Below are 24,462 nucleotides of genomic sequence, written 5' to 3' on the forward strand. Positions count from 1 at the left end.
TTGTTTCAAATTTTAGTGTTTTGCTCCTGCATTTATGTTTTTAACTCTCTTTTTTGAAATATTTATTTTTTATGATTAGGAATTTGATATAATATCCCAGTCAAGAACTACATCTTCAAGTATTATCAACAATGAAACAAGAGTCAAATATTAAAGGAGAAACCGTTAGTGCCTTAAGAAAATTCTATTCACAGGATCAATTATTAATTTGTTATTGAGTATTTAACAAAGATATTAGGATAATTTCACCTGCTTATATATTTCAACTGACATTAATTAATGATGTTAGCAAAAAGGAATAAAAGTAATGTAAAAAAATAGAGGGACATCAAATACAATTTAAGAAAAACATAGGAGTGCGAGTATAATTTACTCTTTTTACTATCCTATTTTTGTTTTCAAAAAACATTTTGCTACTTACAATTACAAAATAAAATGTCATTTCTCTTAGAAAAATGTTTTAACATTAATATTTTGTCATAAGGCCCTCTTTAAAATGGTAACAGAGCTGCTTAATGTTCGGCATACAGTATCTAGCGCTGAGGCAAAATATTTAAGAATCCCCCATTAGAATCGTATTGTAATAAGGTTCAAGCAAATAATTGAGTTAGTCTTTTTTCTTAAAAAAATATTAAGCTATTGTCATAGATATTGCTATGAGACTTACATATCAATTGCTATCATTATTAAGAAACCTTGCCAAGCCGTTTCGGAAAAGAAAAAAAACAAAAACGTTGCCAACATTATCTCATTAAGTATTCTAACTTTTGGCCCTATTGTCTTCTTTCCCTCGAAGAGTGTAACTTACTAATCAAATATCCTTGGTGATCGTCTGAGTCAGTCTTAGTTTGTATTTACTTTATAGTCTTAAAAAACAAAAAGTTGAAGAATCCCCATATTGATTATGAAAATCCATGGCATTTTAGGTTTCAAGTATATGGTAGGCATAGGGTAGGTTTAATCGTGTAAGCTTCAAACAAATATCGCTATTTTTTTCCTAAGCATATTGATTTTATTATTAATTGATAAACAAATATTGCTAATTAATAAAATTACTTTGATTTTCGTTTCGTAGAAGTGCATGATGCCTTGATTAAACATTGAGAGCTTATCGTGTAAATTATAAGTAAAACCACTTATATATGTTATTTCGTTATATTGCATTTGACTGAGTTGATATGGGAACTATGGTTAATTATTCTAGTCAATGGTGCATACTACCTTCACTAGATGGAGCCAAACAAACATGCCATGGAGAGAAGGGGTAAAGATATACTGATAAAAGACATTTTGATGGTCTGGTCTAATGATTTTAGTGTGATTAAGATTGAAGGAATGTATCTAATTAAAAGGAGCTCTTTATATAAGATTTAAACAAAACTCATTCACAGCACAAGTGAGGTTGGAGCAATTGGAAGTAACAAATGGGTTTGAGGATGTGGGAGATTTAACTTTGTATTGTGTGATCTCAAATCTTTTTACGCTGTGAAATCCATTATATATATATATATAAAGAGTTGTTTATACAATGTGTTGTTATTGGGATTTTAACATACGAATAAAAAAATTGTCATTAATTTTATAATAATTGAAAATATTTTTTACTAGTATTTTAGAAAGAATTATTTGAGAAGTAGGAGTATATTCTATAGCTAATTAAAGACAACCATGCCACCTTAATTCAATACATTAACGGTATTCATTGAAGATAGATAATGCTACCTTAATTAATACATTAATGTTATTTTAATATAATATATTAATGGTATGCGTTAAAGATAGATAATTCCACCTTAATTAATACTACATTAATGTTATGCATTGAAGACAAACAATTAATTACTACGATTGATACTGTATTCAGTTTTTTAGAATTGGTTTCTTCTTAGAAATATTATTTTATTATTCATTGTAACTAGGATGGAAATGAGTTAAGTTAAGCAAAGTTTTAACCGGTTTGAGTTCGACTTGAGTTGGATACGCAAGCTTCAACTTGACTCATTATCTATTATAGGCTTTTCTAAAGGCTCGGCTCGACTTATATTTAGTCTACTAACCTATTTAAAAGTATGTTTAAAATGTCTTTGACCAATTAATTATTTCAAAACCTAGTGAAATACTAACTAAAAAAAGAAACTTATAAAATTTCGTATAAGTAATGTACAAATTCAAAAATAATTGATAAACAAAATCATATTGAATTCAAGTTGTTAAAACACAAAGTATATAAAAAATGAAAAAAAAATATAATATTAAAAAATATATGAATTAAAGATGATTTATACTAATATAGTCAAATAAAAATATTTAAATTGTCTGAAAATGTCTTTACAAAACATTTTTTTTCTTTGGAAGTATTAATCTATTTGTTTTATCCTTTTAACTTAAGTTTTTTTCTTTTGAAAATTTTCAACATGCAACTGAACTCTCCAAGTATTTTATGTCACTTCATCTTGTCATTCATAATGTCATAAAAATGGTATAGATAATAGTTATTATTATTATTATCTAAACAAATCGGTTTAACAACCTTTTTTTATAGTTTGACTTTGGTCTTTTTATCTAAAAAAACTTTTTAAAAAATTTGAGTTTGACATTTATGATAAACAAGCCGAGTCAAGCCTTGAATAGGCCGAGTTAAAGGCTTTGACAAGCAACTCGACTCATTTTTATCCTAAATTATAATGTGACACTATTAATTGAGTGCTAATTGAAACTTTAAATTTTAAAATTTTAAAATCCCGTATTCAAATATTATACTCCACAATGACAAATTTAATATTATGATATTACAATTTATATTGAATAAAGAACATATAAATATAAAGTCATATTATTTAACTATTTAAACTTTAAATTGAAATTTTCAAATATATTCATTTTAATAAAAATAATCTTGCATTATGTTTCCTCCCGATTATTTTTTATTATTATTTGAGACATTATCCCATCTCCAATAGTACTTCCATACAATTCCTTTTTGTGTTTTTTTTATTATAATCTACAATTTTGAGATAGTATAAGAAGAATTGTTTTTTGAAATCATTTCAATTTTAATATGCTTATTTTATTTATTTATTTGTTGTTTAAAAAAATATCATCGGGTTAATTTTATTTCTCATTTTTTGTTATTTTTATTTTTTGTTATATCACATTAAATTAATTTAAATATATAAAGCATAACTTATGATCTAATAAAAATGTTAATATTGATATTTAAACATAAAATCTGTTTAGTTTAATTTATTATCAATTAAAGAATTTATGATCTCAAAATGAATAATTTAATAAATATATTACGATTTATATTAAAAAAAAGTTAGTTTACTTCCTTATTTAATTTTTAAAATTTTTATTTTTAAAATATCATGTTACAGGCTCTAGGTGAAAAAAATCCAATAACTTTGATTTGTTTAGACATGATTTTTTTAATAATTGTGTTTTATAACGGATAATACTCTTATGTTTTTCTTCCAAAAAAAATTAGATTCATTTATTAATATATAAATTTATGAAAACATGTTTTTATATTATATATTTGATTAATTTTATTTTTAAAAAATATTATTGATTCAAATGTTTTATATTTTTAATTTAGTTTAGCCGTACACGGATGTTATACTAGTGGGCAATAATCAGAATTGCTTAGGTAACGGAGAGGCAATCTTAGAGCCTAAATTGATTAAAAAGCCCGCGGTTAGTTTGTTAGGACATTACATAGCTTCGAAACGAAATTTGTTAATAAAATTCTATATGTGCTAGCTAGTTACCATAATTGCCCATTCGACGTCAATGGCATAGATAATTAAAAAGAAACCTAATCCAACTTGGAACCATTTTCATCTTAAAAAGGATGTTTTGTGCACGTTGAGTGTGTTTTTCTCCCACCCCGTCCCATCCTATATACAAGACAAAATTCTATGAGATCCTTGTACATTTTTGGTTTAACAAACTTTATAGTCTACCTTTTATTTTAAGATTATGATGATAGCCTACGTTCATTTTTTTTTATTTTATACATCAATACATCACGTTCTGTTTGGCATTTATATACTTTATATGAGAGTTTCACAAGCAATAAAAGAAATGGCAGTGTACGTATAAATCAAAATGAAATTTCGTCTCTAATGTTGTTAATACGTTTATATATGTTTCTAGTACTCTAAAATAATAGAAAATTAATTTTAGTCATTTAAGAAATTGTTGGTATGATTAATAGAATGGCATCCCCTGACAAGTGACTTGACATCTATGTCATCCTGTGACAAGTGAATTTTTCTTTTGTCTAAAAAAAATAAAAGTTCAATGTTTTTTTTATAAAATTAAAAATCTTAATTTTAGTATAAAGTTTAATTTTATTCCTTATAGAATTAAAAAACTTAATTTTTGTTATCGTAAAATATCATATTTTCATTTTTAATATAATATATTAGGCATAACTAAACAAAAATAACATAAGAAGATTTAATTTAATTGATTGAATAAGAAGCATAATTTGATATAATTATTCTAGTACTCAATTTATACGAATTGGCAAAACAAAAAAATCATGTAATATTTATAACCTAATAACTGTGACATGTTTGTTTATTTTTTAAGCATAGTTTTAATAAAATAAGCACTTTTTTTTAATCTTTTTATGTGTTTGTTTAAGTTATTTTTAAAGAAGCACTTTGTTTTAAAATTATTTTGTTAAGAAATAAAGTCGATTAAAAGGGTTCCAATTAGGCAAATATCCACTCTCCTTTTTTTTTTTTCTCTATTTTATCTTGGCTATAACTTAAATGACATTTTTTCAAATCTTATTCTTTCTCTCACATGGTCACACATTCTTCTTCTTTTTTATTAGAATTGTTGCTCTCTTTTACTTCCTTTATAACCTCCAATTCAATATCTTGTTCCCGTCTTTCTTGTTTGATTGGTATCTTTGTCTAACATTAGGATTTTTTTATCTTTCAAACGCTCAACACATGATAGGTTTTGTTCTTTTTTCTGAAATGTTGTTCCATATTTGCATTCCGAAAATTACTTTTTGAAATTGAATAAATTAAAACATCATTTTAAAAATTACTTTTCGAAATATTAATGGTAGTAAAAAATTTAAATTAAAATAAAATGGAAGTGTACTTAAAAAAAAAATAGAGTGAATATAACATTTGTCTTCCAATTATTGGTGTAAACCAAGTTGTGATACTCCCTTGCGGTGGAATTTGAGTCATTACTTAGTTCTTGGCCCCAAATAGAAGGACAAAAAGCCTCAACTTAATTGCCCGAAGGCAAATTTCATGGATCCGTTCATCTAAGAGATTCTCTCACATTATTGCGTAGCAATATGAAATCCTTAGCAAAAGATATTTGTTTTAAATTAGGTTCAAAGTGAATCATCCTCACATGATGATATTTAACTTTCAAATTAGGTCCGTAGAAAGAAAACTTCTTAGACTATTGTAAATATTGATATTTTACATTACTAAAACGAGTTAACCCAATATTGTTCCATATATCAATGTCTTGATTGAAATGTGTTTGGATCCACATAAATTATCATAAATAAAATTCGGGTAGAAACAAAGATAAATCTACTGGAACACGTCCCATGTTCTTTCCTACTAATAATATTATTAAGTTATGAATATTATATTATTTTTTAAATATTACTTAATATATTAAATTCAAAATGAAAATAGTATATTACTTTATGATGAACAAAATTAAACTTTTGAATTTTACTACAATTGGAATCAAACAAATAAATTTTATAGGGATGAGCATCAATTTTTTTTTATTTTTTTAGAAACAAAAAAGATTCACTTGACGTGTAACAATCATGTAAGTGACATAGATAACACGTCATTAATTTGCTAACTGTGTTAGTTGAAAAGAGAAAAATTAAAATATTGTTTTTTAAATTATGTATTTTAATTTACAAGTATAAAATAGCCAAATAAATTAAATATTTGTTGAAAAAAAAGAAGAAAGAAAGCCTTCAGCACAGCAATGGGAAGCCAGAGCAAAGTAACAGGGTAAGTAAAAATGGGTACATAAAAAAAGTAACGGGGTATACCAAAATGAACACTAACCTCACTCAACGACCAACGTTATTAATATCAAAACATGAACTCTTTCCGCCTCCGTAACAACTAGAAGTCCCTTAAGAATAGGAACAGAATAAAAACTACTTTTCCAAGTTCAGGGAATATAGATACTGAATTAGTTGAAAGAATGAGGAAAATAAGAATCCTATTTTTTTAAAACTGCGTATTATAATGCATATGTATTAAAATAGATTAAATAAATTAAAGATACATTTAAAGTTATCGATATGACACTTTAGTCTTTTTTAGATGTCAATTCTTTTCTAAATCTAAAAATTTCAACATAAAAAAATATTCAAATACCATTACTATGAAAAGAAAGCCCATATATAAAAATTTAGTTTAGATACATTAACACAATAAAATTTTATACTATTAACATATATAATACGATTATTAATTTTTATAATAATTACTTAAATAGTCAAGATAATTTTTAATTAATTAAAAATATAGGAGGCTTTACAATACATAAAAAAAAATCAAATCCATTTACAATATCATAATAAATTCAATGACCATCATGCAACAAATAACAAATAACAAATAATAGAGGTTCAAATAATGAAATGAAGCAGAAATGTTGTAGTATGATTTTTCCTAGAAAAAGGGAAAAAAATAGAGGATTTTGGTTTTGCACAAGTAACAGAGTACTACAAAATGGGAAGAGTAAACGGCCCGTGAATTTCGATCTACAGAGTTGAATTGAAGCGAAAAGTAGAAAACAGAAACATGCCATGCCCTGGTACCATTTTCAAAGTTGCCTTTTTTCAATCGTTTTTGGGATTAAAAAACCACCTGCGAATTACGATAAAGGGTTGACGAAAATGATGCTCTTTGCCTTTGCCTCTGGGGCCCTCCTTTGTGCCAACCGAAACCATCAATTATTAATTATTAATCCAAAAACAAAAACAAAACTATTACTTACTACTATGCCTTTCTTCTTGTTGTTTCCACGCCTACACTCCATTATTTCCCTTTTCCATTTTCCTCCCAACTTTTCCTAACTCCGCCCACATTGCTATTCTCTTCTCAACCTTTACATTTTCCATGTGGGGATGACAAAGTCGCTTCCTTTCTTTGTTCTGAACTTGTGGGCTTTTGCTCAATGCTAAGGGATGATCATTTGGGCATTCATTCATTATTTCTGTGTCTTCTAGCACTACACACTACATATGTTTCGGAGATTAGGATGGTTCGTGGGTCTGAATCAAAACAATTTAGCAACCAAAAGGTTGCTCAATGCCGACCAAACTGCCTCTGCTAGGCCAAATCACCAACTTCCTATGCTCGATGCTGTTCACGAAGTTGCCGTTTACATTCATAGGTTTCACAATCTCGACCTTTTTGAACAAGGGTAAGCTTTCATTTCTGCTGTTCGGGTGGTTTTATTTTTTATACATTTTAAAACTTCTTTTTTATTCTCGTTATTGCTGTGCAGATGGTACAGAATCAAGGTTACCTTGAGATGGGAGGACGGTGAAGACTCCTATCCCGGGATTCCTGCACGGGTTGTTCAGTATGAAGGTGAAATTAGTATATTCCTAATATTTTGATGTGTTAGTGTTTCATGTAACTGACCTTACCTTTTGTTGTTGTTGACTTTATGTTTGCTGGAATAACCTAATTTAGTTTACTGAAACATTAAATTTTTTGGTTCTGAGATCCTGTTAAGGGCTCTCTGCCGTGAGTGTGTTTGGGACTTCCGCGCAAGCATATATCATTCATCGTGCTATGCTGAAGTTGCGGAAATTATTTATTTAGTTTGGAAACAAAGGACTGAATTTTTTTAAAGAAAATAAGCGTTAAATTGTTGTTTATATCCATTTTCAGCTTAGGGAACATAGAATAGAAGTTATTTCCCTTTTTTTTTCTTCCTTTTTATTTTTATTTTTACTATACGAACAAATAAGGTTTGAGACTTTGAGCTTCTCATAATTTTTATTTAACCATTTCAAACTTATTCTTTTTTTTTCCCGAAACGAGTTTTCCAATTTTGTTCACCATTTCCTCAGATAAGTTCAGTGTGCAAAACAAATGCAGAATGGGGATTCCAGTGCCTGTGTATTTCTCTGTTTTCAACCTCATATTAGCCTTGATTGAATGGTTGGGATATGTTCTCAAAATCTTTATGCCTACTATTTTGAACTTCCTTACTGTTTGATTTTAGTGAGACACTAGCACTAGCATGCTGGATATGCTGAGCATTTACTTTTTTGCCCAGTTAATTTGCCGTCGTGCATGGTATTGTTTCTTAGATCGATAAAATCTTTGAATCTGTCTTTCCTTTGAGCTGCAGCTCCTGAAGTGGGTGCTGACAATTTATGTGGAGTTTGGATGATTGATGATAAAGACAACAGTTTTTCAACACCATCATTCCGGATTAGATATGCAAGGCAGGACGTATTTCTTGCTATCATGATCTCATTCTATCTATCTTATGGTGGATACGAGGTCACTTCTACTCTCTCTCTCTCTCTGTTACTTTATGTATAAACCATAACATTTCTACCTTTTTTTCTTCATCTAGGTCACAATATCTTTGCTAATGATTATTTTTATCCACAGGGGAAATCCTCTGCTGTTATCTTGAAGTTTGAGCTCTTTCACACTCCAACACCTGAAATGCGGTTAGTTAATGTTACTCTTTCTCTTTTTCTGTTCATTGAGTAAAAGTTCCATGCTGGGATACTGATTGAACTGGAGTTAATGATGATGATGATTAGAGGTTGTGACTTCTGAAACTGTTTATGTAATTGAGCAGGCCTGAGTTACAAAGTTCGTTGGATGGATGTGCAGCTTCAGTTCATGAGTATAGAATCCCTCCTAAAGCTCTTTTGGGATTGCATTCGTATTGTCCTGTACATTTTGATGCTTTCCATGCTGTCCTTGTTGATACTAGTGTTCATATCAGTCTACTAAAATCTGGTTATCACACACCACAACTGAAGGTACCAAGGTTTGTCAGAATTCATATTTTATGGTTCAAATGGATACCCTAGTAACCGTTGCTTTGCCATAACTTATGTTAGATTGTTTCATACTATTCTGTTCTGAAAGGCGATAATTTAAATGTAATAGTTATTCTTTGGCTTCTAAAGGAACATATGGTGAAGACTATGTTAGGTCAAACAAGGTGTGTTCTGTTACAGTAGAAAATCTTTTGTAACTTCATAGCAGTGCTTCTTATTTTATTTAAGTGTTAATAAATCATGATTTACATTATTGGCTAAGATTCCTAATTTCTTACAACTTTTTTCTCAACACATTTTTGCTTACTGTTGTATCTTATTCTTTCAAATCAGGCTGCACTCATCAAAGCATTGATCGCTGCCCATGATATCCTGCTTGATGACCTGAGAAGAATAAGCAAAGGAATTAACCAAGCTATTGATTTGACTGGAATTACTTTTGAACCTTATGTTACTAAGTCACTCAATTCTACTTCACCAGCACATGAAAAAAGTGCTGATGATGAAGCATCACTTCAACTGTCTGATGGGACACAAATCAGTGCTGAGGTTCTTAATTCTGGCAATGTGAATGCTTCATTATCTGTTATGCCTTTTTGATGTTTTAGATTTATTGCTCACACAATAATTTTGTCTTACCTTCAACAGAAAGTTATTCAATACATCAATCATGTTACTGAGGAATTGTGTCAATCTTTTTCTTGGGATGATATGTTAAACTTCTTCCAGTTCATTGGGAATCAGCTCTTATATCTCTGGAATACATTTCTGAAATTCCATAGGTATACTTAAATTTATTTATGTAGTAGTTACACATCCAAATTAGCATGAGTTCAGAAACTGTACAGGTCATTATAGCCCCATTTTCAATAAACTCATGCCAGTGTCTGTGTATCCATTATGGCCATTATGGTATCTGGAAAAGGCTGCTTTCTGTGTTCATTTTTGCATAATATAATTAGGCATACAGGAGCCTGGTCTACAGGCTTTTAAATATTCTAAACATTCATTGTTAGCATCTACCTGTAACATTAAGGTTGTTATGTATCTTATGAGAAAAGATGCACTCAGTTAAATATCTTTTGAGCATAATATTAAGCATTCCTTCTAGTCAACGACATGGTTTTTCTCTTCCTTTTTATTCTCATCGCTTCATCAGGGAAAATAAAACAAACATACTGGAATTTCTCCGTAACTCATGGGCAAACGATCGAAGAACTGAGTGCTCAATATGGATGGTGTACTCCAAGGTTGATATGCCTCACCAGTACGTGAGTAATGGAGTTGAGGGGACATCATTGTACCGTAGCTTGCGTTGGAGATCGTCAAGTACAAGGAGTTCTAATGATGATGTAATTATCCAGTATACACTATATAAGATCCATAAACTTCTTCTGAGTTTGAAGTTAATCATTTTATTGCCTTCATATGAATTGGCTTAACAAATTCTTCAAGTATGTTATGTCTCTCTTTTCCTTTTCAGCCTGTTCAAACTGCAACAATGCGAGCCGAACTTCACAGGCGTGGTATAGCACAAATGAGGGTAATAGTTGTTTACATATGGAATGCTTATAATTATAACTTTTGTTTTTCTTGCTGATTTGTATTTTTTGTCATACAAATTCCGTGCAGATCAACGACCGGTCACTTCAGGACATGTATATATTTGGAGATCCTTTGCGTGTTCCTATTATTATTGTAGAATGCTTGGAAAACATGCACCGTTCTGCCAGTGTGAAGTCATATTTCCTTCCTTTGGAGGACAAAGCTAGACATATCCTGGAAAATGGATCTAGAGCCATAATAAAGTTGCCTGGGAATAGCCCCCAACAAAATGAGCACGTTTTGAGAGTAGTTGTTTTTGTTCACGGGTTTCAGGCATGACATTCTTGGCATCCTTAATTTCTTTCAGCCTTTCTTTCCTGATTTCTTGTTACTTTGTGCACTTTAATTTTTGGGATTAACAAACTACTTTTTTAATCTTTAAAAGAAAACTACTTCTGCAAACAATGGTAAACATTGGTTTGTTGGCTTTGTTTAGGTTTGAGTGTATATTTAATCGACCAATCCCCAGTTTTCAAAATTCATGAGTAATTGGTAATTTAGATCTGGCCTTCAAAGAGAAGCATGGAGACATGCAATATTACTTCCTTTTTTATTCTAGTTATTGCCGTTTGCTTTGATGATATTGTCTTTTACTTCTACTCTAGCCTGATTTATTTTGGGATTCTGTTTGCCTTTTTACTAGTTACAGAAGTTTATGAAATTCCTTGTTTAATGTTTGTGCTTGTTTTGACTGGATCCTTTGACTAAGACACCCTTTGCTACTCAAACAAACAGGGACATCATTTAGATTTACGGCTTATTAGGAACCAGTGGCTTTTAATAGACCCCAAAATACAGGTTCTTATGTCAGAGACAAACGAAGATAAAACATCTGAAGACTTCAGAGAAATGGGATCACGGCTTGCTCAGGAAGTTATCTCTTTCCTGAAAAAGAAGATGGATAAAGCTTCAAGAGTTGGAAACTTAAAAGATATCAAGCTTAGCTTTGTTGGCCATTCTATTGGGAATCTCATCATCAGAGCTGCTTTGGCAGGTATTTACATATAGTTTTGAACAATGGAGAATAATACCCATCAAAATCTAATATTGGGACAGTAATGTGCCTTTTTTATTTTTAATTTCAGAAAGCATCATGGAGCCATATCTAAGATACTTGTATACATATGTTTCTATATCTGGTCCACACTTGGGTTATATGTATAGTTCGAACTCTATATTCAATTCAGGATTGTGGCTCTTGAAGAAGATCAAGGGCACACAATGCATCCATCAACTAACTTTCACAGATGATCATGATCTTGAGAATACCTTCATCTACAATCTTTCAAAGGTATTGAATGCATATTACCTTACCCCTGTTTATAGCTGGTCCCTCCCTACCCCCCTTCTTCTCTCCTCCCTCATCTCTAAACATTATGAGGCTTTTTGGGGTTTGGATTGGAGGTTATTAGTAGAGAAGGCTGCTGAACAGTTGTCATCTTGAAAATTTCTGTTCAATTCAGGATTTAGGCAGAGGGATACAAGTGCTATTTTGATGTGTTTTTGTTAAAGTATAATAAAGTTCTTTATCTTGTACTGCAGAAGAAGACACTTGCAAACTTCAAGAATGTGATTCTGTTATCCTCTCCTCAGGTAACTTCTTTTATATTCTTATAACACGGAATTAATTAGCATAGCTTGTAAAACTACATTAACAGAACTTTCCTTCCTTTCATTACTTCACAACATATGCCATTCATCTACTGGATCATTTTGTTAGGAGTATAAATTGAAACTTATGTGTCACGAAGAGAAAGAGAAACATAAGCAAGTGAAGGAAATATGAAAGCTAGTAAGATTACATTTATGGGATTTGTACTAATAATGAAAACATGATTGGCAATTTTTTTTCTGATTTTCTTAGAAGTATTTATCTGAACATTTTTCTTGATACATGAATAGGGTATTGCACATGAGTCATAAACATGCATGCCGTTGTTTTAAAGCATCAGATGATATTCACGAGTTTTATAGTTAGATGCAAAATGACTTTAGTTTAGATGAATAAAAAGTGTTATGTCAACAAGTATATAGCCACGTTTCCCTTTTATTTCTAAAGCTTGTATCATAATGCTTCTGTCAGGACGGTTATGTTCCATATCATTCTGCCAAAATAGAACTGTGTCCAGCAGCTACATTGGACTTTTCTAAACAAGGGAAAGTGTTCCTGGAGATGTTAAACAATTGCTTGGACCAAATGAGAACTCACTCTGAGCATCGTATAGTCATGCGCTGTGACATTAACTTCGAAACCTCCTCCTACGGCAGGAGGAGCTTCAACACACTTATTGGACGTGCTGCTCACATTGAATTCTTGGAGTGTGACATTTTTGTCAAGTTCATAATGTGGTCTTTCCCAGAGCTCTTTAGTTAGAATTAGTAAACAAAGGGAATTATTTGCATGAAATTAGACTTACACTGTTACACAACACAGTGACAATACTGCATTGTGATCAAAGCAATCATTAGATGCCAATGTAATTATTTCTTGCACTGGCATGCACAACCAACAGCACGTGTGTACAACATCGGTTAAAAGTTAAATTTTTTTTACAAGTTGTTAGTTCTGTAGGATTAGGAACTTAATTAGGCAAAATGGTGTAAATTGACAATTGGAATTCAAAGAAATTTCTGCTGAAATTCAAAGTTATGTGTTATACACTTTATACTGTAATTTTGCCTTGTTGGTTCAGTGTCGTGTCAACTGTTTGTTTTGATGCCAATTGTTTTGGCGCTGTCTACGGTCTAACACTGATGCTTATTCTATCAACTGCCACAATTAGCGCCCCCTCACCGTTAATTTGTCTTTTTACTCTACACACACGCCTTCATGTGCAATTATATTAAAGATTCCAAAAAGGATAAATAATTCTTCCCTCCTACTTCAGTTTTCAACAATTCATCATCATCCAACAGAGAAAAGCAGAATTGTCTCCACTTAAAAAATTTCTTCCTTGGTTTATTAATTAACAACAAAAAAGGTTGACAATATCACACATTTTCAGCTCATTTTTTAATTTTTAACCGATATCGTCAGCTCCACCTACAATATCTTGCACTTGGTAGGAAAAAGGTTTATTTATACTCGCTGAGTTGCTGTTAATACCTTGCTGGAATAAAATATATAAATTCGCTAGTCAACAACACTTGGTACGAAAAGGTTTATACTAGATCATGCACTACTTTGTACCAAAAAGGAAATATTCTAGAATAAAAGAATAATTTTCCTTTTAATTATTTTAGTTTAAATTTTGTAAAAATTACTCGTTCCTTCAAGTTTTATCAAACTAAAGGATTTTTCTATTTTAAAATTAAATAAAGATGGCCCCTCTAGATATTTTATTCCATTTAAAACTTATTTTAGTCTTTGATGTGATGGCAGGTTGCATAAAATGGTTTTTTTTTCCTGATGACAAGTCAGGCCTGAGATCAAAATAGGTGATATCGAGCATTGTAGGAATAAAAAATAAATAAATAAAAGAACTAAAAAAGTTTGCCGTGTTTGTTGAGACAAAATATATTTAAGTCAAATTGATATTTTGGTTGGTGAGTTTTGCATACAAGGTTTAAAATAATTTAATAAATTCAAATTATTAAGATTGAGTAGAAAATGAAAGTTCAAGAGTTTTAGGTAAAAGAAAATCAATGAATGGACCTAATTTGCTTTTTCATTTTAAAAATAGAGGGACTTAATTGGCTCAAACAAATTTGAAAAACCAAAATCACATGTAATCCAAATTAAAGGGATTAAAAGTATAATAAAGGATAAGAAAAGCAAAAAAGAAACTAAACCGAATTGCAGCATAATAAACCATTTACTCAGACAACTATCCATAGAAATAATCATAGCATCATAATTTTATAGCAGCTAAACGCATCTCTAGTCACTCTTTCTTCTTCCAAAATGGTGGTAAGATTTAAAATGTACATGTTCCAAAAAAATTTACATTTGATGATCAATGATGCCCTGCAAGCATGTATATTTATTGTGGTAAAATTTATACATTACAATAATATCTCTTATTATATATATTGATGTATGTATTATGAACATGTATATTAGTTTTAGTTTTACAGTAACATTTTTTAATATATGTTTACCTATTCCATCAGATAAAATATATGTTTATTTATAAGTATTTTTTAAATTATCGAGAGAGATGAGATTGAGTAGAAATAGAAAAGGAATTAAAGCAGCAAAAATTATTATCGATCAACCACCACTTTCCGATAGTGTCTTAACATCAAAGTAACTAAAGCTTTTGTGGGTGTCATTTAAAATCAAACAAAAAAATAGAAAACATATAAAAGTCAAGTTAATTTTTTTTTTTTTGTATAATTATATGACTAGAAGCATATGGTTGAGGACCCGTTTAGTTTGAGAAAACAAAATGAAAAAAGCGTAGCCTTCTTTCTTTCTATTTTCTATATCTTTTGAAATTTTGTATTTAAATTTTGGTTAAATTATAATTTTCCAGATAGGGCAGTAAAAAAGGCTTAAATTATAAAGAAAAACATTAATTGACAGTAAGAATAATTAAAGAGGTCGGACAAAGAGGATAATTAAAGATTAACATAAATAAAAAATTAACAATAATTAGTTACTTGCAAATGTGATAGTGTTAAAAATGATTGGAACAACAATAATATTAAAAGCAAGATTGAAAACTAATAAAAAAAAAAAGAAGAAGAAAAGAAGCAAGATTGAGATTTGTGAGGGTCATATGAAGCTAGAAACCAGTTCAGTTAAAGTGTGGTTACAATTACCATATATATGCCAATTTCAATTTTTGAACGTTTCTACAAACATAATTTGAAAAATGAAAATTGAATGCATATTATAATTTGGAAAGTAACTAACATGGTGATATACCTCAAAAGCAGTTGTGTAGGCCACTAAAGAAAATGAATGAGATACAAAAGCTTGCAGGGCATACCTCTAAAAACTCCAATCTATAATCTACGAAGCATTATTGCTGCCTGCTTGGCCCCAAGACTCTTTTCAAAACTGTAGAAATATTTGAAATAATTTGGCTCTGCAAACTAAGTTACAGCAAATTAAATAACCATCCGGTCATTGCCAAAAACATAAAATAACTACACTATGATGAAAAGTGTATGATTGTATGAAAATTAAAGAGAGAAAGAGAGGATAAAAGAATAATATACTCACAGACATTGTAATTTTGTTAAACATATAAAGCTTCTTCTTGTGCCATTCACTCGCACTCATCGTTTTCATTTTCGCTGTTGAGAGTAACTGGTATCGCGATCGGAAAAAGGAAGAAAGAGAAGAAGCCAAATGCAAAAAAAGAACCTTCAGAAAATGAATGAATAAAAATCGAAAGAATGTACAGTTACATGTAACAGTTAAAGCCTACAAGATATCCCATGTTGTTCCGAAGATTAATGGGAAATGGAAAAAAAATTAATGGGAGCCGTTTTGTACAGTTTGAAGAAGAAGAAAAAAAAGTCACCAACCGTGTGTAGTTACCGACGACGCATGAAGGAGACTTCACTTACAGGAAGAAAAAAAACGTGAAATTCAACTTTTTGTCTCTACATTTTTCTGAACCACAAAACTCACACGTTGAAGAGAATGCAATTACAAAACTGAAAGTATATTTCTGTCATATTAAAGTCAACATATATTCTCTTTCCTCTTTTTTAAGTGGTACAAACAATAAACAAAAAAAAAAAGAGAAAAAGACATGAAACCCACCGTATAGAGTATGCAATTACAATTGTTTTTGAAGTATTTAAAGGGTGAAATGATCTTTAAAAAGTGGAGACCAAATAGCAATTGGTAGAAATAGTATCCTTTTTATTTATTATTATAGTTCCTCTCTTTTAAGTGGTACAAACAATAAAAAAAAAAAAAGAGAAAAAGACATAAGGCCCACAATATAGAGCATGTAGTTACAATTGAAGTATTTAAAGGACAAAATGTTCTTTAAAAAGTGGAGAACAAAAAATAATTGATGCAAATAATATTTCATTTATCTATTGTTAGAGATGAAAGTGAACATAGATTATTTTTCCTCTGTGTTAAGTGGTACAACAATAAACAAAAAAATATGAGAGAAAGACATGAGGCCCACAATATAGAGTATGCAGTTACAATTGTTTTTGAAGTATTTAAAGGATAAAATAATCTTTAAAAAATCGAGACCAACAAACAGTTGGTACAAATAGTATTTTTTTTTATTATCTATTATTATAGATGTCTAAAAGGAATGAAATAGATAACTCTCTTGATTCCAAAAAAAATAAAGATAATTTTCTTGCATAGAAATATTTAGGCTCATTTTGGTGGTCCAAATTGAATAGAAATAGATATAATAAAAGAACTCCATTAGCAACAAAAAAGAAATATATTAAAAGAGCGTAATAAATTAGAAATGGGAAGAAATAAGAAATGATACGAGAAGGATAAGTTTTATTCCAACCTATTGATTGATTGACTAATGTATGCCCCAAGTTATTGCCCGATATTTGAAGAGGTATTTGAATTTTGAATTAAATATAAAAGCAATATATGATTTAATTTGATTCAATAATATAATTTTAAATTTCAACTAAACCAAACCAATTTTTTCCTAATCGGTTAAGATAAGTTAGGCAGTTTTTATTATTAAAAAAATTACTTTTTTACGATCTTTAAAATTATTTCTAATTTGCTACCCAAAAAAAAAATTAATTTGTTTTTATGTAAATGTTAATATTTGTAAAAGTGTTCTAAGTGCAAAAGCTTTTCTAATCTTAGATTAGGTGTCATCCCTTAATTGTAAAAAAAATATAGTAATTTGAAAACTATCAAAATAAATAAACATTCTAAGACTATATTCAATAAAACTAGTTGAAAGTCTGAAAAAGTTATCTAGTAACTAAAAAATTGGTTTATTAAATTATTAATATTTCGTAAAATTAACTGTTAAAGTAGTGGATAAGTGTAAAAGAAAAAAAATAATAAAATCATAATTTATTTAAAAAAAGATAATTAGAAAATTATATAAATATATTGAGAATAAAAATAAAATAAAATATAAGAAACTAAACTAACATTTTAACAAAAATTATTTTAAATAATGTTTCAAAAAATATTAAAAGTTATTATAAAAAATTTGTTTACCAACCAATCAAACAAATTTTTTAATTAGTAAAAAAAAAACTAAAAATAGATTGAAATGTCTTTGTCAAAACCTAATAGTTAATTAAATTATAATCAGTCGTTGAAAATAACATTTACACTACTATAAGTAACAGAGTAATAAAAAAACCACATGAGAATATATATATATATATATATATATATATATATTAAACCTCTTATAAAATGAAGTATATTAGATATCATTCATACATTAATGTTATAAACTCATAATATAACATAAACAAATGTTCAATACATATGAAATCACGTAGTATCATTAAAAAAACTGAGTTGTGACTAATGATAATGAAATTTTATAAAAAGAAAAATCAATATAATATAATATGCAATTTGATTGAATTTTGTTTGATTTTTACAATAAAAAATAAAAACTAAATATTTTTTTTAACAATTTCACATTTTAATAGTGGTTGATTTGGTTTTGGACACTTCTCTAATATAGAGAGAAATATTATATCTTATTTTTTTATTTTCTTATAAATCAGTTTTTCGATTAATCTTACAAATCATTCTACTACCTTATTAGAAAAGTATTAAGTAAAAAATAAATATATTTAATATCTTAAAAATATGAAACACATTCAATTCTTACCATACAAAACATTGGTGGATTAGTAGAAGGATAAAGTAAAAAGATTTATAATATCAGTAATACAAAAGATTCTAAATCTTTTTACTTTATATTATAAAAGATTTTCCTAATATGATATAATTCAATAGTCAAACCTTATTAAGGTTATAAGATGATAACTAAAATGAAAAGTTATTAAGAATTAATCAAACCATTTAGAATATTTTTTCTCCAAATAACCTTTTGTATTTATTTTTTCTATTAAAACTTTGGTAAATGCTGAGCAATTTTTGTTTGGTCATTACTAATATTACTATGAGCAATGTTACATAGCATAATTATCTGATTTGTAATTCGAATCCATTATTTAGGTAAAAAGAGTTTTTATTTATATATTTGGCTTAAATAACTCTTTAATTTTATAATATATTTTAATCTTAAAAAAAAATTCTGTTTTAGTCCTTATTAAAAAAATCCTTTTTTATTTTAGTTGTTCACTATTAACTATTAAGTGATAGTATGACTAACAAATTGCTATCAAGTGATATTGTTTCTTCAATAACAAGAATTAAAATAAAAAATACTTCAATATAAGAATAAAATGAAAATCTTCTAGAACAAAAGAAACGTATGTTAAAATTTACAATTGTATAAAGGCTGTTAGACATGTAAAAAAAAAAAACAATTTATAAGGTTCCAAAAAATTTAAAACGACAATAACGAAAATATGTTACTTAAGTCTTCTATATTTAGTGCTTTAAAATCATATAAAACCAGTAAAAATAATATTCTTATGATACTTTTTTAATGCAAATATTTAGAAATAAGAATAAGAAATAAAAAAATAGTAACTTCTATTATATTTCTATGAAAAACAAAAAGATAAATGATATTCTCGCAACTCAAATAGATTTTAATAAATCAGTTGGCTAACTTGTTAACTGATTCACGAAAGCCGTTCTAGTCATGTTATGTAGTCATCATCACATCACAATTCACATGAGTACAATAATTTGTTCAGCCATCTTAAACATGATCAGTATCTTCCAAAAACAAGTGAAACATCTCTATTGGCATGGGCACAACATCCAGACCAGGCAAGCATCATTGTTTTCCTGATTCCCAAACAATTCTTAAGATCAATCTATTCAGCACCCACCATACAAGGTACAAGTACATACAATCACCATGTGACAGAATATATATACCTCTCAATTACCAAACATGTACCAGACAATGTAGACTGCAGCAGAGCCTAAAATATGTTAAATGATGGTTTGTTGGTAGAATCAACTGAGAAAGAAACATAGCAACATTGTATGTTAAAAATGCTCTAAAATCCTATTACATCAGAGATGCACTACGGTTACAATTTAGTCATACAAAAGCTGAGTAACAACAATTGCCTACTCCCATGATACTGGTAATGAAAATAGGAAAAGAAAAGAAAAACAAAGGGAAATATACCATCAACATCATTGTTTCATTAGCTCACTTATAACCCTTCTGATTCATGATTTATCTTATTCACAAGCCAATTTGGTGTCAAAGCTGCTCAAGCATATTGCAAAAGCTTGGAATGCAGATAAAGGGTACCGATAATCCATGGTGAACATGTCCTTCCCAACTTTGCCAAACTGAAGAATGATCTTATCGTGCTCCGGTGGAGCTGGTTGAGATGGTGTAGGTGCACCAGCAGCTGGTTGGGTGGCAGCAATCAACTGAAAGTTTTTAACAGACGCAACTGTTACTCGTCCACGGAAATTAAGGCACCAACATTGTAACTGTTCATGCCATCTTGGAGGCTTGTTTTTCAGAACCAAGGGTCTCATCTTGCCATCATCATCTTCGATGCAGGATTCCCCAATCTCAGAAAATCGCGAACTGCTGAACTCAATAGAATGATCTAGAGACTTTGAAAACGAGATGCTCCGAAACGAGTCCTCCAGGGAACGGGGAAGAAGCTCTGGCTGGCCAGGAACAGTGCCACCTGCATCTAGTGCTGAAGCTGGTATTGAATGCATAACGCAGTGCATCTTTCTTGGTCCTCGAGTCCCAAGCACATTTAATTCATATGTTACCTGAGCTATGTTGTAACTCCCAGATGGGACCTTAGGCGAGACCTTTTTGGAATAAAATCTGCGGCTCGTCTTCCCAGTCCCAGGAGGGCATATATGGGCAGAAGAGTATGGAGGCTGTGTATCGTATATAATGAACTTTGTACCAAGAAAATTTGATCTGGTGTATGGAAGTCAAAGAAAATATCACAAGTGAGTAGATAGGGATATAAAACAGAACATAAAAATAAAATACCAAGTAAATAGGCTTGAAGCCTTGATAAGCAAAATAGGATAAATCTACAAGGCATAAGTGGAAATTAATGATGGAATAAGAATCTAAACTATAGCTTGAAATAGATATTTGAAAAAGTATCATCTTCTTTTTGCTAATAACGGTTACAATTCTTTTTCAAAGAATTTCGTATTAAAACATATCAAGGTCAACATGCTTACATCTCTCACCAACTGAAATTGACAGTGAATTCTGCTGTTATACTTCAGAGAGTTAGAAAGCACTCACCTACTCTAAATTTTAAAACATATTTTAACAGTTTTTTTAGAAGACAAACAAAAAGGGGTTTCTTCAATAAAGACAATGTAATCAGAGGATGTTAAAACTTACTAGCAGAAAACTCACCTCAGCTTTCCAATGTAAGTGTTACTTGATCTAGAGATGTTGTCAGCATCCATGGAAATAACGTACTCAGTGTAAGTTGTTCTCCTTGTCCTCTTAGCAGAAAGGAGGAATTTTCCATTTTCAACTAACAAAGCTGCAAAACTCAAAGTAATTAAAAAATAAATGGAAAAGAAAATTAAATGAGCACTGTATGCACTAGAATATGGCAATAAATATCACTATGATTGAGTCCCATATTTACTGCATAACATACAGGCAGATTTAAGCCCTTCCAAGGCAGCAATTAGTAAGATGGGAATGACTCATACACACTTCAAAAAACTGCTAATCAACATCTTGATTTAACAGAATTAAGCAACATTTCAAAATGTAAATAACTCAAGTTTCACCCCCAGCTAGTGCAAAGATCACTTGTACTTTCATCTGGTCAACATCTAAAAATAACTAACCCAACACACCAGGAGAAGCAACAATGCATAAAACAATACAACTGATAAACTTTATCCACCTTATTTAAAGGCAAAAAAAAGTCATTTGCTGACTATATTATTAACAGTTACCTTAATAAATTATGAGGAAGGTAGCCATTATAATTCATATATAACACAACAAAAACAAGGTTTGCTCCCAACTAAATGGCTATCAATTATCAAACAAGATGTTGCTTTCTTCTTAAATCAATCATAAGGGAAATAAATAAACGCACAGAACCAACCATTATACAACTAAGTCAACTAACTGATTTTCATGCCAGGAGTAACAAGTGAAGGCTGATTTGAACAAAGAATGACAAAATATGAGTGGAAACTTGACCCATAAAACCCATTTCCAAAATTTTCCCACAAGACCCTGTAGTAATTGTTTCAAGGGAAAATTACAGTATTGCAAGCGCCATCCCATATAGATCTCAAATCATATCCATGCAAAGATATACACACATGCAGACAGAATCAACATTTGCACAAAAAATCACGTGCTTTTATAGCATGTCAACTGTCAAGATCGATACAACCATACAAAACCAAGTGATAATTTAATGTATAAATAGAAAGCTTACCAGGGCTGAGACAAAGGAATAGGTGGTATGTTAAATTAGATTTATCTCTTTTGATAAAACATTGAATGATTCCATCCCGTGGCCCAGGCTGAAAAGTGAAAGGAGCAAACAATCAGGGTGCTGCTTCAACCCATAACATCAACTATCATTGTTATCACCACATAAATGTAATAGTTTGGTTAATAAAAGTGAAACAGTCTGCTATGAAAAATAATGAACCTAACCTGCTTCAAGGACACAGGGAATGTAAGTTTGCCACAAAACTCTGGGCTCTTAACGATGTCCTTGCACATATTCCTCCAAGACTGGCAAACTGCAGCACATGCAACAACATGCTTTCGAGCAGGCCATGTATTCTCACTCTCCTCTAGCCGTCTAATGATATCAAATAGTAATTCCGGGGGTAAGCTGGCCCAACGGCTATTTTGAATTACTAGAGGTTGGTCATGCAAATCCTGCACTGATCCTTGAGATTTTCCTCTATGATGCCCAGTAAGTCTGACATCAAAACTACGCCTAGATAAGCTCCCGAAACTATCCCTTACATCACGAACTATGCTGCGGAATGACATTCTGCAGGTGGTACCCAAGAATAATTATATATATCTCTTGTGTGAACTTCTGATGTACTATATCCGACCACTGTGAGCATATGGCTGCCATTCAGCAAAGTTACAGTTATTATTCTTCATCTTTCCAACCAAAATATTCTCTAAAAACTATGATCCAAAATAGACACCATCTAATACATCAATCAGTGATGAGATGAACTAAATGCAAGAGGTATTTACAACAATTCAAGTCAATAGGGTGCCACAGAAGATGGTGAAATGTCAGAAGGAACTAGCGTGTCAAAGACTAGATAGATATTTGGTCATCGCTCATCATCGAAAAGGATGGCTCAATATAGCATTATCATGATGAGATGGTAGCAATTACAGAAGCAAAAATGCCATCATTTAGTATCAACCATTTAAAAAAGCCATCATTTAGTTATTTATAGATCATAATTCGAATTTATATGGAAATCGTTAATAGGCACACAAAACCAAATAATTACAATAAATATGGGAAAGCTATCACCAATTCACCGGCCAAATTTGCAGGTACAGAAATAGAAAGCTTTCAATTTTCTTTTCCTTTGGCTATTATTGCCAACACCAAGGACCAGAAGAGAAACTACCTCTTAAAGAGTTAAAATCAAGTCTATCAAAACTCCCAAGCCGGATCAAAAGCAAACCTTCACCTGCAACGCATAAAAAGAGTTAGAACTTAGAAGACAAGTAATCAAAATTCCAAATCCCACAATCTCCTTTAAGATTTGCCTCCCACAAACACTGGAAGCAAAATAACCCTATTTCTAGCCCCACCATTTTCCTTCCAAAAACTTGGAAAAACTGAAAACCCATGAGTTTCGCCCCCAGCATTTTCAACAGAGACCAAGTAGAATAAATAAATAAAAAAATAAAAAGATCCAGATTTGAAGAAACCCTCCTCAGATTGTTTGAATGAAGAGAGAGAGAGAGAGAGAGAGAGTACAGTTTGGATTTGGGAGACAACATACCTAGAATATAGAGATCTGTAGATAAAGTATTAGAACTAGTTTCAGAGATGAAATCTACGGAAGAATCAGAAAAGAATCAACTTTACGCAGCAGAAGATGCAAACGAAGCAGAAAGACACAAGCTTTAGATCAGAATGGCAACAAGACCACCACCTTCTCTTCCCAGTTTCTTACACCTCCCTCCTCATCTTTCTCTCTCATGTCCGGACTCCAAAGTTTCGTTAAATCTAGTTCGTGAGGTAAAAAAGCAAAAGCAATCTACTTCCACTATTTATTTATTTATTTAAAGATAAAATATAGTATTGTATATCTTTTAATAATTATAATCAACGTAATTCTGATGTAGAGAAATTTAATGTAGCCACTTGGTCTCCGTGAATAAATCGTACCATAAAGGTCGCGGCAACCGGCAACTAATGTCATGTGCTCACTCTCTCTTCCATTATCCTATGTTTTATTCGGATGTATTTTAAATAGATTTAATTATTAATTTGTTCTTTAAAATTTAAATAATTTAATTTAATTCTCAAGTTTTTAAAATAAATTAATTTTATTTTTAAATTATTTAATTTGATTCTTAAATTTATAAACTAAATTTATTTGTTTTTAAGAATTTAGGATTAAATTAATTTATTTTTAATAACTTGACAATCAAATTAAATATTTTAAAATTTTAAAACTTAAGAACTTAATTGAATTTTTTTTAAAATTTAATAACCAAATTAAA

At 30.1% G+C, this 24,462-nt stretch overlaps 2 protein-coding genes and 1 long non-coding RNA gene across 4 annotated transcripts; 1 reads left to right on the forward strand and 2 right to left on the reverse strand.

Moving 5' to 3' along the window:
- Window positions 1-6,954: 6,954 nt before the first annotated feature.
- LOC114388437 (protein FAM135B-like) lies at window positions 6,955-13,346 on the forward strand. 2 transcript variants are annotated; one of them, XM_028348929.1, is made up of 15 exons: window positions 6,955-7,452; window positions 7,537-7,622; window positions 8,395-8,549; window positions 8,664-8,725; window positions 8,860-9,054; window positions 9,177-9,231; window positions 9,401-9,616; window positions 9,716-9,849; window positions 10,227-10,419; window positions 10,551-10,610; window positions 10,700-10,945; window positions 11,408-11,666; window positions 11,758-11,963; window positions 12,215-12,265; window positions 12,756-13,346. In XM_028348929.1, the coding sequence occupies exons 1-15, from the start codon at window positions 7,271-7,273 to the stop codon at window positions 13,044-13,046; spliced, it is 2,391 nt and encodes a 796-aa protein (XP_028204730.1). In that variant the 5' UTR covers window positions 6,955-7,270; the 3' UTR covers window positions 13,047-13,346. The 2 variants fall into 2 exon arrangements, with proteins under 2 accessions (XP_028204730.1, XP_028204731.1); XM_028348930.1 differs by lacking the exon at window positions 9,177-9,231 and having other exon boundaries at window positions 6,957-7,452; window positions 8,860-9,046.
- Window positions 13,347-15,283: 1,937 nt separating this feature from the next.
- LOC114386886 lies at window positions 15,284-16,283 on the reverse strand. The gene is made up of 3 exons (XR_003661195.1): window positions 16,154-16,283; window positions 15,846-15,932; window positions 15,284-15,715 (listed from the first exon to the last, which is right to left on the reverse strand). It is a non-coding gene; the product is annotated as an uncharacterized LOC114386886 (long non-coding RNA).
- Window positions 16,284-19,524: 3,241 nt separating this feature from the next.
- LOC114387683 (tubby-like F-box protein 8) lies at window positions 19,525-23,973 on the reverse strand. The gene is made up of 6 exons (XM_028347891.1): window positions 23,736-23,973; window positions 23,355-23,417; window positions 22,396-22,827; window positions 22,172-22,259; window positions 21,115-21,247; window positions 19,525-20,655 (listed from the first exon to the last, which is right to left on the reverse strand). Exons 3-6 carry the CDS (start codon window positions 22,741-22,743, stop codon window positions 19,941-19,943), a joined length of 1,284 nt encoding a protein of 427 aa, XP_028203692.1. The 5' UTR covers window positions 22,744-22,827; window positions 23,355-23,417; window positions 23,736-23,973; the 3' UTR covers window positions 19,525-19,940.
- Between the last annotated feature and the right edge of the window lie 489 nt (window positions 23,974-24,462).

Source organism: Glycine soja, chromosome 15 (genome assembly GCF_004193775.1).
Source record: "Glycine soja cultivar W05 chromosome 15, ASM419377v2, whole genome shotgun sequence".
NCBI classification, from domain to species: domain Eukaryota; kingdom Viridiplantae; phylum Streptophyta; class Magnoliopsida; order Fabales; family Fabaceae; genus Glycine; species Glycine soja.

What these genes read in the sequence shown, in the direction of transcription:
- LOC114388437 (XM_028348929.1), top strand. Translation starts at nt 7,271, where the DNA reads ATGTTTCGGAGATTAGGATGGTTCGTGGGTCTGAATCAAAACAATTTA. An exon ending in TCATCTACAATCTTTCAAAG is followed by an intron (nt 11,964 to 12,214) that starts GTATTGAATGCA and finishes CTTGTACTGCAG; the next exon opens with AAGAAGACACTTGCAAACTT. An exon ending in TTCTGTTATCCTCTCCTCAG is followed by an intron (nt 12,266 to 12,755) that starts GTAACTTCTTTT and finishes TGCTTCTGTCAG; the next exon opens with GACGGTTATGTTCCATATCA.
- LOC114387683 (XM_028347891.1), bottom strand. Translation starts at nt 22,743, where the DNA reads ATGTCATTCCGCAGCATAGTTCGTGATGTAAGGGATAGTTTCGGGAGC. An exon ending in TCCCTGTGTCCTTGAAGCAG is followed by an intron (nt 22,260 to 22,395) that starts GTTAGGTTCATT and finishes TTCACTTTTCAG; the next exon opens with CCTGGGCCACGGGATGGAAT. An exon ending in ACTTACATTGGAAAGCTGAG is followed by an intron (nt 20,656 to 21,114) that starts GTGAGTTTTCTG and finishes TCCATACACCAG; the next exon opens with ATCAAATTTTCTTGGTACAA.